The sequence below is a fragment of the Nelumbo lutea genome, chromosome 1, assembly GCF_056320005.1.
Source record: "Nelumbo lutea isolate HS-2025 chromosome 1, American lotus-T2T, whole genome shotgun sequence".
NCBI lineage: Eukaryota > Viridiplantae > Streptophyta > Magnoliopsida > Proteales > Nelumbonaceae > Nelumbo > Nelumbo lutea.
The window spans coordinates 102307763-102325226 of record NC_142684.1 but is presented as its reverse complement, the minus strand read 5'-3'; the positions used below and the strand labels follow the sequence as shown (position 1 = coordinate 102325226).

General features: G+C 37.7%; 2 protein-coding genes across 2 annotated transcripts; one reads left to right on the top strand and one right to left on the bottom strand.

The window, feature by feature from the left end:
- Positions 1-3579: 3579 nt before the first annotated feature.
- LOC148876475 (peroxidase 72-like) lies at positions 3580-5403 on the bottom strand. The gene is made up of 4 exons (XM_088964684.1): positions 5017-5403; positions 4705-4896; positions 4413-4578; positions 3580-4307 (listed from the first exon to the last, which is right to left on the bottom strand). Exons 1-4 carry the CDS (start codon positions 5239-5241, stop codon positions 3892-3894), a joined length of 999 nt encoding a protein of 332 aa, XP_088820810.1. The 5' UTR covers positions 5242-5403; the 3' UTR covers positions 3580-3891.
- A 6786-nt stretch (positions 5404-12189) lies between these two features.
- Positions 12190-14916, top strand: LOC148876474 (peroxidase 9-like). Its single transcript, XM_088965072.1, has 4 exons — positions 12190-12492; positions 12894-13085; positions 13454-13619; positions 14353-14916. Exons 1-4 carry the CDS (start codon positions 12220-12222, stop codon positions 14763-14765), a joined length of 1044 nt encoding a protein of 347 aa, XP_088821198.1. The 5' UTR covers positions 12190-12219; the 3' UTR covers positions 14766-14916.
- Positions 14917-17464: the final 2548 nt, after the last annotated feature.

Sequence of the window (17464 nt, the reverse complement as noted above, 5' to 3'; positions counted from 1 at the left end):
ACTGATAAGAGTTTTTCCAGATCTAAATTCTTGATGTAATCTTAGAAAGATAAAGGGATTGAGTTCACTAGATAAAGATATAAGAGTAGGATTAGACTAAGACTTTCTATTCTTGCAAGATAAACTTCAAGAGGAAGTAGGAGACCACCCCCTCCCCTTTAAGCTATATAAAGGGGGGGGGGGACCAGCTTTAGACATCACTCAATCTCTAGATTGAATCAAGAAGCATAGGAGCAATCAATCAAGAAAGGAGAAAATAAATCAAGAAACTTGGGGAAGGTGATCAAGAATTCAAGAAACCTCAAGAAGATGGTGGCGGCAAGAAGAGGAGATCTCAGCACCATAGGCGAATTCGAGAGTTATTTCTTTCCCTTTGTTTGCTTTAATTTTTTTATCTTGAACTAATTTGTCTCTTGCTAGGGCTGTGAAAAGCCTAACAAGGTTAATGAATATATATTTTTATCTTTATGATTTATCCAAGATTGTGATTTCCATATAGTCTAAGAATTATTGTGCTTAATGCAATTCAGAGCTTGGCCACCTCTTAATTGATTTGGGTTATGTGAATGAATCGAGAGAGGAATTCACATAATCGACTGAATAGTTCACAGTGTGAATTGAATTATATATATATATATATATATATACATGATTCATCTGAATTTAATGGTTTTCCTTGGATTTAATGCACTTCCATCTTGAGAGCTCTACTCGAGAGATTGAAGGGTTACCTGATGGGCGTAGTTTTAGTATATCTCGAGATAGAATATTAAATTAAATTGGAAAGACCTCAGCTTATGGGAATGACAAGTAATTTTGGTTAATCGAATCCATTATTATTCATTACATTGGTTAGGTGGACCAAAATCCCTAGCGATTTCATCCATTGCATATTCGGTTAGTGATCACCCTTGCTTCTATTTTCTTTTTCTAGTTTTTATTTTCAGCAGTTATTGCTCAAATCTGAATTTCGGTTGTCCACATAATTAGGGAAGACTATGGTTCTAATACTTATTTTGTTAAATCCCCGTGGGAACAATATTTTTATACTACTTGATAACTAGTACACTTGCTAGGGTTATATTTATAGCTATAAACATTGAGGATTTTTACGAGCTGAAGAATGTGATTGAGTCCCTCATCTGTCGTAGGCACTTAAAAGATTATATTGCGGGCGACGCCCAAGCGCCATTTTTGCAACAGCCATAGGCCGATGCCTCCACGCAAATCCACCATACTCTCTTTGGCTGAAGCCGAGGCCTCCACACCACTTGCCAACTGACCTCGGCCACTATGGCCTCGAGAGTGGGGGGCAAGTGATGTTGGAATATCTAGCCGACTTGGAGATCTTGACACATGGCATTGATCGGATGCATCATGGCCATCCATCATCAACTACCATCAACTACTCCCAACTGCTCATTTGTTGAGGCAACTCTGCCTATAAAAGGGACTCCCATATTGAGGTAAAGACACACAGAGTTAAGCTCTAAGTTTCCTCACTTGCTTGTTTCGATCCCTCACAGCCCTTTGGCTAACATGACTATCGGAGTCTTTTCCCTTGAGGTGACTCCCAAAGCTTCTGACATCTTCTTCTTTGTCTCAATAGATTGGACCTATTGGCCTTGAACAACAGAAATTATGTTGTTGCCCTTGAACAGTTATTTGCTTTCAATTAATCCTTGCTTCCAAATTGGCTTAAGAAGAAACGTAGTGGTTGTTAAACATTAACCTGGCCTGATAGTGCGTAGAAGTAGACCTGTAGACACGATCAATTCAAAGACCCTGGATTTGTTGCTCATCATTCTCGGAGTAAAAGGCAATATAACCAACCATGAGTGTGGGCTTCTAAGAATTCACACATCTGTGACAAAGAGTATATCCCAATAGACTTGTTCATGGGCCGGACGGGCCGGCCCGGCCCGGCCCGGCTCGACCCCCAGACGGGCTTGAACATGCTTATAGGCCCGCGGCCTTAAATTCAGGCCAAAAATCCTGGCCCGCAATAAATTTGAGCGGGGCTCGGGTTTTGTCAAAATAGCTCAGCCCGACCCGGGCTAGTATTAAGCTTAAATTTAGTTATGTGATTATGTCCATTTGAATAAATTTTTTGATTTAAGAATGTAAAATTATGTTTTAAAATATAAAAGAAAGGGAAAAATACCATCTTGTAGGCCCATTGTTCATTTAAATAGAAAAAAAATACTATCTGAATTTTTAATTCTAATTTGAATAGAGAAAAATGTTTTTTTTTTTCAATTAGGTTGGGCTTCGGGCTCGGGGGTTTTGGTCTTTTTACTAGGGCCGGGCTCGGGCCCAAGTTATAGGTCCGTTGGTCAGGCCGGGCTCGGGCTCAGGCTCAAGTCTAGTATATTTTCATTAGTGACAAGTGGAAGTCGGGCCTGAATCCAACCCGGCCTGGCCCGGCCCATGAACAGATCCACATCCCAACCGTGTATTGAAAACGTCTCCCACCGACAACTTTGAAAAATGTTTTGAATGCACGTTGAGATGTGCATATGGGGCGTTTGTGGAGAGCAGATGTGATCTCGGATTTCAGGTGTATGAAATGCTGACGTGTTCATTTGTGATTGAAGATGGGATTGTAATTGGCTATATATTTTTACACACAGCGTGGTGAGCAGCAGATCCTGAATACAGTTTTAAGTATCAGAGATGCACTCAGCACTCCAGCGGGACCGCATCCACTTGCCAGCAAGGAGGAGGAAGGTGCTATGCCATCAATGGAAGCGCAACAGTCTTTCTCAGAAAATGGGTCTTGCAGATAGATATTAAAAAATGAATGAAGAGAGAATGGAGAGAATAAACTTTGGCAGCTCAAAAGGGTGGATTACTACAACGTGTCAAGGACCCTATACATAGGCCAGACACTATTTTAAAGAAAGAAAATCCAACCGTCTTTATCAAAATCTTACAGGAAAGGAACTCGGGCCAAAAATGGAGAGCTTTTTCTCGAACCCACAACTGTAGAGTAATAGATGGCCCAATGGAGAATCATTAATTTTTTTTTTGGCCCAATGGAGCATCAGTATCTTTTTCTTGGTCCAATTGAGCATCAGAATTAACATCCCATAGAATCATAACTCGACTCTCAACTTGCAATTAAAAAGGAAAAGCCTCATTAGCTATCATTCAATCTAGCTGATGACTTTTGGTACATGACTACAAGTCTACAAGCAACCTTTTATTTAGGGATTTAACCTAAATTTCGCCAAAATTTGGAAAATTCCCGTTTCAGAAATCTAAACCCGATTTGTTTCCTGAATCTATTTTGGCTAGAAAGTTGGACTTTTTTTTTTTAAATTTCAAAATACGACAGCTGATTTATTTGATATTTAAATTTCTAATTGGTTTTAATGGTAGTTATTTTGAGCTTTTAAATACTTAAAAATTTTTGTCATGATGTGTTTATCGGAATTTCAATTAATTTTAATAAATTTCCGTTTATAAAATGCTTGGACATGATCCATAACCGACCCAAAATAGTTGGAATTAAGGCTGAAATGCTGAGTTGAGTTTAATTGTTGAATTGCGTTGATTGCTGCACCTGGAGTAGGGTTTTCAAAAATTCCAAATCTTCTATGTTTAAGATTTACGCTAGGATATGGGCCCCCACCCAAGATGGGCTGCCAATTGAAAGACCCAGAGTACATGTTATTCACAGGGGGAAAACGAAAATCCATCGACTCTGACTGGAACAAAATCCGGAAAGTGCACAATACACAATCACACACATTACCAAACACCACCTAGCTACAAGAGTAACACACAGACATTGCTCCGCACCTTGAAACAAAAAGCTCACGTACAACGTGAGTTTATTGTCTATGACCCACAACGTAACTATTATTCCCACAGTTGTTGTATAGCTTAGTCGCTGTTAACCCTCCTGCAGTTCTTCCTGATCTCTCCTTTGGACCCTGTCAATGGAGAGAGGTTCCCCATCTTAACCATGGATATAGCGAACTGCTCGAAGAAGAGTTGGTTGTTCTCTGCATATTCCTTCACCAGCTCCATTGAGGCTTCACTCTTCGTGAGAAGAACTTGATCAGAATTCAGTAGACCCTTTGAATCCAAAATGTTCTTGTAGTAATGGTTGTTGAATTTCGTGGGGCTAACAAAGTCCAAGAAGAAGAGGTTCTGATCGCCACCGGATCTTGGGCAGCGAGTCCTCAACTGGGCGGCATACGACTGGTCTAGTGAGTAATCAGGTTGCCCATTGCCGGACTGGTTGTACAGCCTCTGCCTGAAACTGGTGCATCTAGCATTTCCGATGGTGTGGCTTCCTGCACCGAAATGGTATATACAGTTGTTAAACCATGCCATGCATCGATCCTTGAACTACTTCTATTTGTGTCCCAGCCGAAGAACATAAAAATCTTTGAATTTACCAGAGAGAGCGACGAGATCAACGACGTTTAGTCCCTTCAACTTAAACTTAGTGAGTATAGTCTGAAATGTGTTGTTGGGAGCAGGAATGTTGTTGTTAGAGCCACTTAAGCTTGCACCTCTAGCGTCTCTTCTTCCCAAGGGAACTTCCCAGCTAGGACCACCAGCCTATATATAGATGAACACAATATTTGCAGATACAGTCATCGATCAAGTTTGGTATATATATATATATATATATATGTATATATTCCGGTCATTTTGAGGTTAAAACTGATCATATGGGTTCATTACCAGAACGGTAGAATCTCGAGCAGCAAGGGCCAGGATATCGGCACAAGAGACAGTGTGTGGGCATTCCTTCTCCAGTGCAGATTTTATCTCATCGACGACTTCGAAACCTCGAGCCGAGTTCCGGTTTGGATTCGAGCGCTTCTCGCTGATTATGGTCCCGCTGCTGTCCAACAGAAGGGATGCATCACAGCCCTGTAATTAATGGAAGTCGAATTCGTATTCAGATTCAGTACTGAGTTAAAAGGAAGAACAGAAAGTCCAGGCCATACGTAGAGAGTAGGGAGTAGAGAGTAGGTAGACATTATACTTAACCTTAACAAAGCAGTCATGGAAATGGAGCCTCAGCAATGAAGCAGCCATTCGTAGCTCCTTAGCCACTGCTTTTGCGACAATAGACTTAACGATCTTCTGAGCTCTTGGGCACGAGTGGTCGTAGAACTGCGGGTAGAGGGCACCGCCATTGCTTTTCTGAGAGAAGCAGAGTGGAGACAAGGCAAGAAGAGAAAGAACCATGAGAATGATCTTCGAGAGAGCCATTTCTGTTTAATTTGTTTTCTGCAGGCGGGTTTTCTCGAGGTTACTTGTGATGAGAGTTGAGATGGGTTTGGGTATTTATGGAGACTTCAGGTATGGGTCTGAGTCGTCAAAAAGAAAAAGAGAAGAAAGAAAAGAAATACATAAAGAAATAAAAGAAAGAATAAACGAAAGAAGGAGAAAGAACATAAATAAACAAACAAAAGTATAGGATAGGAGTCGGTAGCATTTGGGGAGATTTAACATGGGTTATTTGTTGAGATGTCTTTGTTAATTTCGGTAACGTGGACTGTAGAAATTTGGATCCTTCAATACAAAATGACTAAAAGGTCCTCATCCAGAAGAAATTTTGGAAATAAATTTGGGATAATATTGGACTGTGTCATGCACAGGAAACCCTAAGCGCTTTTATTTTCTTTCTTTTTTTTTTTTTTCCTGCTGTAGGGCTACACAAGACGAGTTCAGGTTTCCTCCTCACATGCATACACCGTAGATCCAAACCTAAAATCACATGAAACCTAAGCACCTTATTCACACAGGATTGTACATTAATTAATTAGGGGCATACTTTTTACTATTGTTTTTGTGACTTGGTGATTGTTTAATTAATTAATCGTATATATTTATTGGTCCACACCCTCTTAGTAGGTAAGTCAAGGTTCCAATCCAAACCTAACCCAACTAGCTAGCTTGGAATGCCATTAAGTCATGAGGTTTGAACAGAGTGTTCCGGTAAGTGGCTAGCTATTTATGGGTCAGCTGGTTTGATCAGGTTGGGTGACAAGTGTTTTGATCTAGGCGAATTCATACTCAACCTGACCCATCGACCCAATCAACCCAACTTTATTGGGTTGGGTTGGGTTAGGATTGACGTTTTGATATCACAGGTTGAGCTAGGTTGGACCTCAACCCGACCCAGGTGTAAATTGTGCAGCTCAAGATATTGAGTGGATTACTTAGAGAAGAAGGGTATTTTGAAAAATTTTGCTGAAGGATTAAGATAAGTTAGTAGGTTTGGATTTGTAGCACGAGGTGAGCAAATACATTAAACTAAGATGGAATGCAAATGCATATATAATATAAGTGCAGACAGCAAAGAGAGCAGCAACTAGGAATATAAATATTGTAAAATGGGTTGCTCTGTGATTCATCGATCCTTAAACCAATACAGCTTAAATGTCACCACCACAAATCATTATAGAACTCCAAAAATTCTTTATGTGAATAGCAGATTGGCTGAATTTGATAGCTACTTTGCTTTACTAGCTGTGCGACCAATCATTTTTCTCCACCCCAGCTATTGATGCAAGCAAGAGATTGAGTGATTGTGGGTCATGTATTTTTTATAGCTGACGTGGAGCAAAATGATTCGTAGAACAGCTATTAAATTCAGAAGTTTTTTTCAACTAACCTTTAATTCTCATCTAGTTGACGCGCTGTCTAAGAAAAATCGCCTAGAAGTTTCTTCGGCTAATCCTTTAATTCTCATCTAGGTGACGGGCTGTCTAAGGAAAATCGGGTCGATAGCAAATCATCCCAGAGAGTGAGATGTGAAAAAAAATTCAATGGATCCCACCAAAATCTCCATAATCATAAATTAACCTAAAAAATTGGTCTTATTTATCGAATTGTTTCTTTGAGAATGATCTTGAACACCGGTACGTATATGCATAAATCCAATGTTTTAAAAAATGACCCAGAATTAGAACCATTCTGGCTACCGGTTTTTGAATCAACAGTTTGATCGTCCGATTTGAATGAATAGTCCATTCTAAAAAAATTAAAAAATAATTAAAATAAAACACTATAAAAAATCGTTGAATGGGTCGAATGAATCAATGATTTAACCGCCCGAATCAACGGATCATTGACTAATTTAATGGTTTTTGGCTAGAAACTGAATTTGGAGTAACAAAATCGGCTGCCTAAACGATTCTCAGGCTGAATGGTCTGACTGTCTAGGCCAAAGGTGGTTCAGAAACCATGCATAAACCTACAAATGAATGTGTTTCTCCATTGCTCAATTGATGAGCTAGCTCATTTTTCATGATCATTTCTTTTGGATCTCTTTTGAGAAACAGTTGAATGTGCATGGTTGATCTTGACACCATTTTGTGTAACATATGTACTGTATTAGCAAGGTTGATACTTGATAGATAATCATCGATTAATTCCACATATACACATTAGTTTTCTAATGTATTCATAATAGCAGTCTGTTTGGTTGAACGGGATTGAATTATAATTCCCATTTTTGGAAGAATGACATTCTTGAATAGTCATTCTGGCCTCGTTTATGGGAATGGGAATTTCATTCCATCCGACCAAAAATTACGCTTAATATCTTATAAAATCTGGTTTCGTTTCCCATATGAATTAAACAGGCAAAAAATAAATAATTGGCATATACTTAGTGGCTGGGTGTACTTTTTTTTGGATTTTGAGAGGGGGAAAGTAAGTCAATGGGTTTTTGATTCTCATTACTAATAAACTTATGTTCTTTTTTTTTTCAGATTTATGTGGGACTAGAGAAAATTTATTTTCTTGCTTCTAGGGCTTAGTTTGGAAAGAGTACAAATGGAAATATGTACAATGTAAATACATACAAAATATAAAGTTTTGCACTCTACATATTTGCACTTGTACTCCTTCCAAATTCAGCCTAGGTGGGTAAATAACTTTTCCACTTGGGGGGAAAGTTGGCAACACTTGAATTAATGGGACAGAAATAGCCATTTCAATAATAGATTTTTATGGTTAAAATGGTCATTTCTTTATTTACGTGGGAAATAAAAGAACATGAGTAAATGCACTTGCCCGGGTAATTCTTTCCTAGGAAACACTTATTGTAAGGCTATGTTTGGTTTGAAGGAAAAGGTAGGGAAAGGAAGGAAAAGACAGGAAAACCAATATAAAGTTTGTAAAGATTTCCCTACCTTTCCTTTCCTTTTCCTACATTTTCCTTCAAACCATACATGGCCTAATTACATTTACCCGAATAAATAATTTACCGAAAAGCTAACAAGATCCTAACCTTTGTTGATACCTTTCAACACATGGTTATCTGACCCATACTTTGAACAAAAAGAACTTGACTGTATGTGAGACGAATCATATGTAACCTAGCAAAATGGACCATGCTATAGCATAATAATGCCGTGAATGGTTCTAATTAAGAATGATTTTTCTAGTCTTAAACTCCCAAATCCCAATGTCATCAGCCTCCTTAGCTTCCTAAGCCGATTTAAACATCTAATACACACAAGAACCAAGAACCAGTAGTTAGCTAATCCGGTTTCCAAGACAATTCGTACTGGTTGAACCAATCTGGCTTGACCGGATCCCACCATGGTTACCTCTCCTGAACTGAACTATGTTCTGGTTGACTAATACAGTTATTTGACTCATAAAAAACCCAATTGTTCTGATTTCTATAATCTTAATTTCACCCTAGGGGTGGACTGAACTAACTAAACCATTATAATATAAAGGACAAGCAAGTGTCAGAATCTAACGGCACGTGCTAAGTACATGTACAAATAATGGTAAAAAGGTAAAAAGATAAAAAATTTAGCTTTTAATATAATTTTTTTTTACTGTAATTCTTCAGATGTCTTAACCAAGTGATAAAAGTTTAAAGGTTGGGCACATTATATAATAAAGCTAAAGCTAAAGATGATTAGGTTTGTCTATTTTGTGGCTTTAATCCATAAAAATGTAGGAATATTAGGTGATGTGCTAGGGCATGATTTTGGGCTTAGAATTTTCTTTTTCTTTTTTAATGGAGTTGGAGAGCTGCTCGCCTGCTCCCCTGCTTTGTCAAATATCAAATATTAAAAAAAATTCTCATATCCAATGTCTGAGCACATTACTTACGTTGTCCTTCTGACTTTCTACTGCGTGGCCCTTTGAATCCTTCTGTAGGATTTACACGTGGCATCATCAAACAGATATCATTCATTTGAAAATTCTTATTACCGTCCACGTGGCAAAAATAGTAACGAGTTGAAGATTAGATTTTTATATGGGGGTCAACATGGGATGGAACGAATTTCATTATTATTATTTTTTAATTTGGAAATTCCTTTATACTTTTTGGGAGAGTGTCACTGATCACGTCACTTGGGCGGCCTATGAAACTCGTAATTAAGTAAAGGTGACCCATGCAAGTGGTCAGACCAGATGAACCCGGAAGGTTAAACCACTGAACCAGGTTCAATGACTAAATATTCAGCCAAACGATGTCATCTCCGGATTGATTTGGTCCCAAATAATTATCACCAAGGAGCAGGTCCATTACCTACTAGACATGTACATTCATGGTTGGATACTTGGATACGTAGATCCATTTCGAACCAGTTGAAAATTTCAGCTTATCTGAACTCCAATGTTGTTTGTTAAAATGTTGAGTAAATATCATAATCTGAATGATGTTTGGTTAATTTCTGCTCTAAGAATCATTATTTGAAGAATGAACGAGTTCTGAGTCAAAAAATGATTTTTATAAGCTGAATTTTTCAATTTCATCAATTAATCAGCCCTCAGAATGAGCTCTGAGCTAGCCCAGAAAAAAAGAAGAACTAGGTTCGACAATTTTCATAAATCCAAACTAAAAAATTCATTAGAATGATTTCTCTGAAAGCATGTCAAACGCAGCCTTAGTCAGAATGAATTCATTAGAATGGGAGAATTCATTCATTCATTAAAATGAATCTCACATTAATTCAGAAATTGATCCTTGAACAAACTCTTGTTACGTCTCAATTCTCAAGTTAGGTCTTCAGCTTTGAGAGACTAATTAGACAATTTATGTTGTCTGAACTTTGTTAACCAACCCACTTGGCTGTGTTTGGTACGATGGTAGTTTTCTCAGGAGTGGTTTGTAATTGATCTACATATCGAAAATCAGGAGAGTTGTTAGGTTGTGTATATAACCCAAAGCTCATTTGTTCATTGTTACTTATTCCTATCAGGTGCCATCAGGTGCTATATAGGATATGAAGCTAAAAATGCATTTTCAATTGAGTTCACTTCAGCCCCCTTGTATATTAGGAACATCTCCCGATGATGCCTCATCATTTCTTGTATTATTACTGGGAAATGTTTCCAATACACAGCTGGAATATGCTGTGGGACATTGTGGGGTGCCCCCTTGTGGGGGCTGATGTGAACTAAAACCAATGCACAAATACAATTGCTTTGCTTAAAACAACCCAACCAAACGAGAAATATTTAAGGTTTAAGGTTGAAATGCATATATGGTGCTGATGTTGAATACAAGTATAAATGACTTTTAAGAAAACAAGCTACCACAGGAGACCGGATCTGCTCCTCATGCAGGACATCTCACGACCTCACAGGCACATCCCACTGTGCATTGGGAATATCTTCCCTACTTATGTGTCATTATTTATGGGAGATGTTCCCAATGCATGGTGGGATGTGCCTGTGAGATCATTGTGAGGCATACTGTGTGAGGAGCAGATGGTAGGCCAAACATCACTAGTAACTTCTTCAACTTGACTAGCTAGAATCACTACCAAACCTGTTAAACCTGTCATGACTCAATTACCCTAATTAATGCCTACAAAATTTATCATAATTGACTGTATTTAACACTCCATTTAATACAATTGACTCCATGGATAACTTTATTTAACACACCACTAATAACATTCATTAGTTCTGTTAATTATCTTAACTCATAATTAACTCAATTAATTTCATTTAAGCCTATTTAAAATCAGTCCTATGCAAAATTATTATGTTGTTAGAGGGGTTTGAACTTAAGTTGCTTACTTGAAACATAAGTATTATAACCACTAAAATACCCCACAATATCTTATTTAATTAACATTGATTAGTAGTCATATTATATCCAAAAAAAATTTCATTTGCAAATGCCCCGGTATTGAGCCACAACCAAACCATCTCTACATGTTTTTGCTTCTATAATCTCAATTATCCATTTAAAAGATTTTTTTTGGATGACTAATTTCATAAGAGAATGTAATTTTTCTACTACCACATATCATCATTATTTATTAAACTTAATTTATTTTTAAAATTTGTAAGATTTTACATGATCATTAATCATTAATGAGATTTATAATATTACTTTTTAAGCTATGCATATATACTTCACATAAAATCATAAACTATTAAAATACACATTTCTCTTATGTACAGAGTTTTTCCTTTTTTTTTTTATTCTTATGTATAGAATGGTTAGACTATGAATTATAAATAATTCATATAATTTTAAATATATTTGAATTCTATGATATATCCACATATATCTTAACTCTTCCATTGTATCCAGAATCTTGATACATTTCTTTTAATTGCCTCTTTAATATTCTTTTCATTTTTATTGCACCTAATTTTACATCAAATAATTAAAATGTATTGCCCCTCTTAAATAAAAGGGATAAGTGGACTGTACAGTCCCTTTGCCTAGTCAAAATAAATAAATAAATTTTGTTAGACCCAGTTGAAGCGTTCATCACGATTGCTTCTGCCTTCTATCTCCATCTAGAATTCTTAGATTATTCGAGAAATATTAGGTGGTTTAGCCTGTTAATACATAGAGGATGTCTGTGTGTATGCCATGGAGTGGTTGAAGAGACTTGAAGGAGAGGACGAAAATAACAACATTTGGTTAACTGACCTACTCCACTGAGCACAGGCGGGCACATGCCTACCAGATGTAGCAAATACCTAATCATATGGGGAGGAAGTCGAATTAAATAATAAATAACGTATAAAATGACCGGTTTTATATATTTATTTGTTGTGCATACACTTGAATCCAAGCAGGAATCAATATTCAAGCGTTGGTTCAGTATTTCCCTGTAATACGTTGAATTAGAGGATTTGGTACAGAGGACAGTTGATTAATCACATGATCTCTATAAATACAAGCAAAGACCAAAGAACATCTCCATCATTAAAAGACAATACCATCTTGAGACATACAGAATGGTTTTGTTGAGAGGTTTATGCACCATAGCCTTGATTTTCCTGTCTTCCGGTCTTACTGTAGCTTTCCCTGGTTTCGATTTTAACTGGTTTAATGGTGGTGATGAAAATGGAGAAAGTGAAGAGCAGCTTGGTCTCATTCCAGAATTCTATCAATATTCATGTCCTCAAGTAAATGATATTGTCATGTCGGTGCTGGAACAAGCCATTGCTAAAGATCCCAGGATGGCTGCCTCTTTGCTTAGGATCCATTTCCATGATTGCTTTGTACAGGTTCGGAGTAACAAAGAAAAGAAATAAACATACATACATACATACATACATACATAGATACATACATATATATACGTGCATATATACATACACACACATGTTATTAGTAAATTTCCTGCGAATTTTCTTCCTTTATATGTGAATTTTTTCCCAGGAGTATCATTCACAACATTGTCCATGGTTGCCTCATAGTAATCATATTATGAAATTTTAATTGCTTAAGCCAGTAACCATTGTAAATCATCACCTACCATGCATGAGAGCCAATGAATGATGCATCTATCCATCTATTCATTAGCCAAAAACTTGCATCCATTTTTGCCTCTCAATTACCAATACGTGCCATGCACCAATTGCCTGTATGACTGTATATAACCAAGCATGCATATGATGTCTTTCAGGGTTGTGATGCATCAATCTTGCTGGATGATAGTGAGACAATCATCAGCGAAAAGCAGTCAATTCCAAACAAGAACTCTATTAGGGGATTTGAAGTGATTGATGAAATCAAGGCTAAGCTTGAAGAGGCCTGTCCTGGGGTAGTCTCTTGTGCAGACATCCTTGCACTCGCTGCCCGGGGATCCACTGTGCTGGTAAGCAATAGGAAGGCCATCAAATAATTAATTTGGCAATTATGCATCCCAAACTGTCTAAATTCCCCAATGATATTTACAAGAAGAGTTTTAGTAAATGCTTTTTAGTTTCTTCTTCTTTTTCTCTCTTTCCCTGGAGGGGGGGGGGAATCTAAATTTGATCCATTATGGAAATCCAGAGATGGCATATTTTGAAACATGTAAAATTGAATACAGTGGCTGCTGAATTTGCTTGTAACATCTCTAGGACTAAATCTTGGTCTGTCACTCCTGATTTTCTAAGGCTTCTATATGTCCTTGGAGGCTTTGTTTTCTTCCTTGTATCCTTATGTCCCTTCCAAATAAAAATTATGTGTATTGCGGTACAGAGTGGTGGACCTTACTGGGTGCTTCCACTGGGAAGGAGGGACTCGAAGACAGCAAGTCTCAGTGGCTCAAACATTAACATTCCCCCACCAAACTCAACTCTCCAGAACCTCATATCATTCTTCAATCATCAAGGCCTGGATGAGATAGACCTTGTAGCACTCTCAGGTAAGTGAAGATTACCTGATTTTTTTTATCCTTCTTTCAGTACATATCACATTACCATTTGTAATAGAAAGAAAGAGGATGGGATGGAGATTTTTTTCTTCCTTATCCATACAAAAAGACTGGAACACCTTCTTTAAGGACTGCAATATACTGCTCACTAAAGTGAGAAACCATTTTGTATCCATAACATACATAACCGCAGACCTGTGTAGAGTGACTCATTGGGACATGATATGCAATTTCGCCTTTTTTCTAAATCAACCAAAGTCTTAATCATAGTCACTGTGGAGATAGACCAACATAACCTATTAAACAGATTCAGTTAAAATTTCATAACTTTTTTTTTTTTTTTTTTCTAAATACCAATACAAAGCTCACAACTTTGACATCTTTTCACATAATGGACTAAAATAACATTTGTTAGAGAAACTCCAATCTTGGACATCAATGATCAAATCCACAATTAGGAAAATCCTCGGAATGCTCCTTTTGCATTTGCATTATTTCATTTACTTTTGCTACATATGGTGCTTTTAAAAGCCAAATGAACCAACTTTCATATACAGAAGAGTCTTCCGTGTTGCAATTTAATCAATAGATCTATCGGAATCTACCACCAAACTCTCCTTTACAAACACCTTGCTATACAATGTATATGGTTCTTTTTGGCCTTGAATCAAATATGTGCGTTTTGCTTTTTTTTCTATTCCTTAATGTTGTTTTTCTTGTGCAGGGAGCCATACTATTGGAGTGGCAAGATGTCTGAGCTTCAAGCAAAGGCTGTATAACCAAAATGGAAGCAACCAACCAGACGAGACCTTAGAGAGAAACTACTATAATGGTTTGACATCAGTTTGCCCTAAATCAGGGGGTGATAACAACATATCCCCATTGGATTTTGCTTCCCCTGCCATGTTTGATAACAGCTACTTCAAGTTGATCATGGGGGGGAAAGGGCTTCTTAATTCAGATGAAGTGCTTCTGTCAGAGAATAACTGGAATACCATGCAGTTGGTTAAAAGTTATGCAGAAGATGAGGGGATCTTTTTCAACCAGTTTGCATATTCCATGGTTAAAATGGGAAACATCGGTCCTCTCACTGGTTACGATGGAGAAGTTCGGATGAACTGTCGCCGAGTTAACTGAGAAACTAGTTACCATTATTTTGACTCTATGTATTGGGCTTGGGAACTTCCTGTTCTTTTAACCTTGAATGCTGGTCAAGTGTTTCTTGTATTGTCTATGTATGAATTCTAATCCCATATTTATGCTGCTACTGGAAAGATGGGGCAACTGAAATGAGTCTTTTGTTGGTAGGTAAAAGATGTTAGTCCACCTTCAATTAGAAGATTCAAAGGAAACAGAAAAGAAGGGAAGAAACTACTTTTCTTCCATATCTCATATATGTGTAAAACATGAAAGGAGCCTGTGGCCAATGAAGGAGATCTCTGAGGCCAGAATTTGACCAAACATGCACAAGAATCCTAGCAATCAGGTATACCTAGGACTGTAATCGGGTCAAATTCGGATAGGATCCAGCCACATCCAAGTCGAATCCAATTATTGGAAACTTAAATCTGAATTCTATCCAAAATCAACTAAAAGGTTTTAAAAACCTAGTTACTTTTTAATTTATGATATATACATTTATATAAATATGAAATATTGAATTTATTTGTTATAATTTTTTAGATAATTTATCAGCTATCATATATAAAAAATAATTGGAACAGATCAAATGTGGTTAAATCCTGTCCGATCTGATTATGTAAATGGATCATCCAAGTCCAAAATAATCGGATCAGATGTCGGATTGGGTTTCAGACTTTAGGAGCCCTAGGTATACCAACTTGTCTTGGACTGTTAAGGGAAAGAAAGACAAGGAAAAAGACTTCGAAAGGTTTCCATATGCAACCTTCATGATTTATGTGTGGTGTAACAACTGAACATATGGATATCTCCTTTGTGGGGCACATCTGATGGTGGGACATCAGCCCCACCTTACAGCTGTCTTAGGAATCTTGTCCCCACACTGATACTGTGTATCAAGACACAAAACAAGCTGGATCTCGACCTCTCACTTAAAAAGCTACAACATAAATAGAGACAGAGATTTTAGTATGAATAACTTGTTACACAACATGCATCTCAACATTAAAAGGAAAGTTATGATGAACAATCTATAAATAGCCAAGATTGGCTAATGACTGTAGTTCACTTGCAAGTGGAGTTGTGATGTAGCTCAAGTAACTAAAAAATAAAATGGAATAAATAATCCAAAAAGGATGTAGTTGTTCAAGACTGCTATCAGTCTTGATCACTAAGAAATTTCAGGTTCGAAGAGAAGAGAAAGTGAAGAAAAAGGAGGAGAAAGAGTGGTGAGAGAGCAGTAGAACACAGTTTTGAGGAGAAGAACAGAATCTCAATATTCTGCCGCCGCCACTTTTAATTTAATATTTATATGTTATGCTAGTTACATGAAAGGACACATCTGCCCTTGGTGTTTACATCATAACACATAACAATATAAAACTGAAAAGTAAATAACAACTAGAATAACAGAATCATAAATCAACCACAGCTGTGACTAGATACATTCTACCCTACGGACAGAGTGGGACCACAGCTGTGGGGCCCACATCAATGTTCATCAATGTTCTCTACACTCCCCCTCAAGTTGGGAGTAGATGTTTATCATTCCCAACTTGGATAGATCTGCTTCTAGCTTCTTTCTTGATACGGCTTTAGTGAGGATGTCCGTTAGTTGCATACTGGATGTGATGTAAGGGAGGTATACTTCTTGAGATAAGACCCCCTCTCGTACAAAATGCCGGTCAACTTCAATTTGTTTGGTTCTGTCATGCTGCACTGGATTATGTGCTATATTAACGGCTGCTTGATTATCACAATACAACATCAAGGGCTTCTCATACTCGATGCCCAACTCCTCAAGTAGAGATCTTAGCCATAGGATTTCAGCCATTCCGTTGGCCATAGACCTGTATTCTGTTTCAGCACTTGACCGGGAGACAACACTTTGTTTCTTACTTCTCCAGGAAACAAGGTTTCCTCCCACAAGGGCACGACATCCTGAGGTAGACCTTTTGTCATCAACACTCCCAGCCCAATCAGCATCTGTATAGACCTCCACCTTCATGTGGTTGTTGTTCTTGAACAGTATACCCCTACCCAGGCATCTCTTCAAGTAGGCTAAGATTCTTTCTGCTGCAAGAAGATGTGTGGTTCTAGGAGAATACATGTATTGGTTGACAACACTAACAGCATAAGTAATATCTGGCCGAGTGAGACAGAGATATAGGAGCTTTCCTACCAATTGCTGGAACATAACTTTGTCTTCAAGAAGCTCCCCACTCTCGGCACTAATCATGTGGTTCTGTTCAATTGGTGTATCTGTAGGCTTGACACCTAACTTTCCAGTTTTTGCCAACAAGTCTAGGACATATTTCCTCTGAGAGATAAAGATCCCCTGTTTGGATCTAGCAACCTCAATACCCAAAAAATACCGGAGTACACCAAGGTCTTTCAACTCAAATTCTTGATGAAGGAGCTGTTTAAGGGACTCAATCTCATGGCTATCATTCCCTGTGACCACAATATCATCAACATATACTGCCAGTAGCGTCAAGGAGGACTCCACCCTCTTGATGAATAGGGTATGATCTGACTGGGTCTGTACATAACCAAACTTCACAAGGGCTAGTCTGAATCTATCGAACCAAGCCCTAGGTGAATGTTTCAAACCATACAAAGCCTTGTTGAGCCGGCAGACCTTCTTACCTATCTCTGCATCATAGAATCAAAGAGGCAAATGCATGTAAACTTCT

What these genes read in the sequence shown, in the direction of transcription:
- LOC148876474 (XM_088965072.1), top strand. Translation starts at nt 12,220, where the DNA reads ATGGTTTTGTTGAGAGGTTTATGCACCATAGCCTTGATTTTCCTGTCT. An exon ending in CCCGGGGATCCACTGTGCTG is followed by an intron (nt 13,086 to 13,453) that starts GTAAGCAATAGG and finishes ATTGCGGTACAG; the next exon opens with AGTGGTGGACCTTACTGGGT. An exon ending in AGACCTTGTAGCACTCTCAG is followed by an intron (nt 13,620 to 14,352) that starts GTAAGTGAAGAT and finishes TTTCTTGTGCAG; the next exon opens with GGAGCCATACTATTGGAGTG.
- LOC148876475 (XM_088964684.1), bottom strand. Translation starts at nt 5,241, where the DNA reads ATGGCTCTCTCGAAGATCATTCTCATGGTTCTTTCTCTTCTTGCCTTG. An exon ending in TCCATGACTGCTTTGTTAAG is followed by an intron (nt 4,897 to 5,016) that starts GTTAAGTATAAT and finishes CATTAATTACAG; the next exon opens with GGCTGTGATGCATCCCTTCT. An exon ending in TGATCTCGTCGCTCTCTCTG is followed by an intron (nt 4,308 to 4,412) that starts GTAAATTCAAAG and finishes ATTTCGGTGCAG; the next exon opens with GAAGCCACACCATCGGAAAT.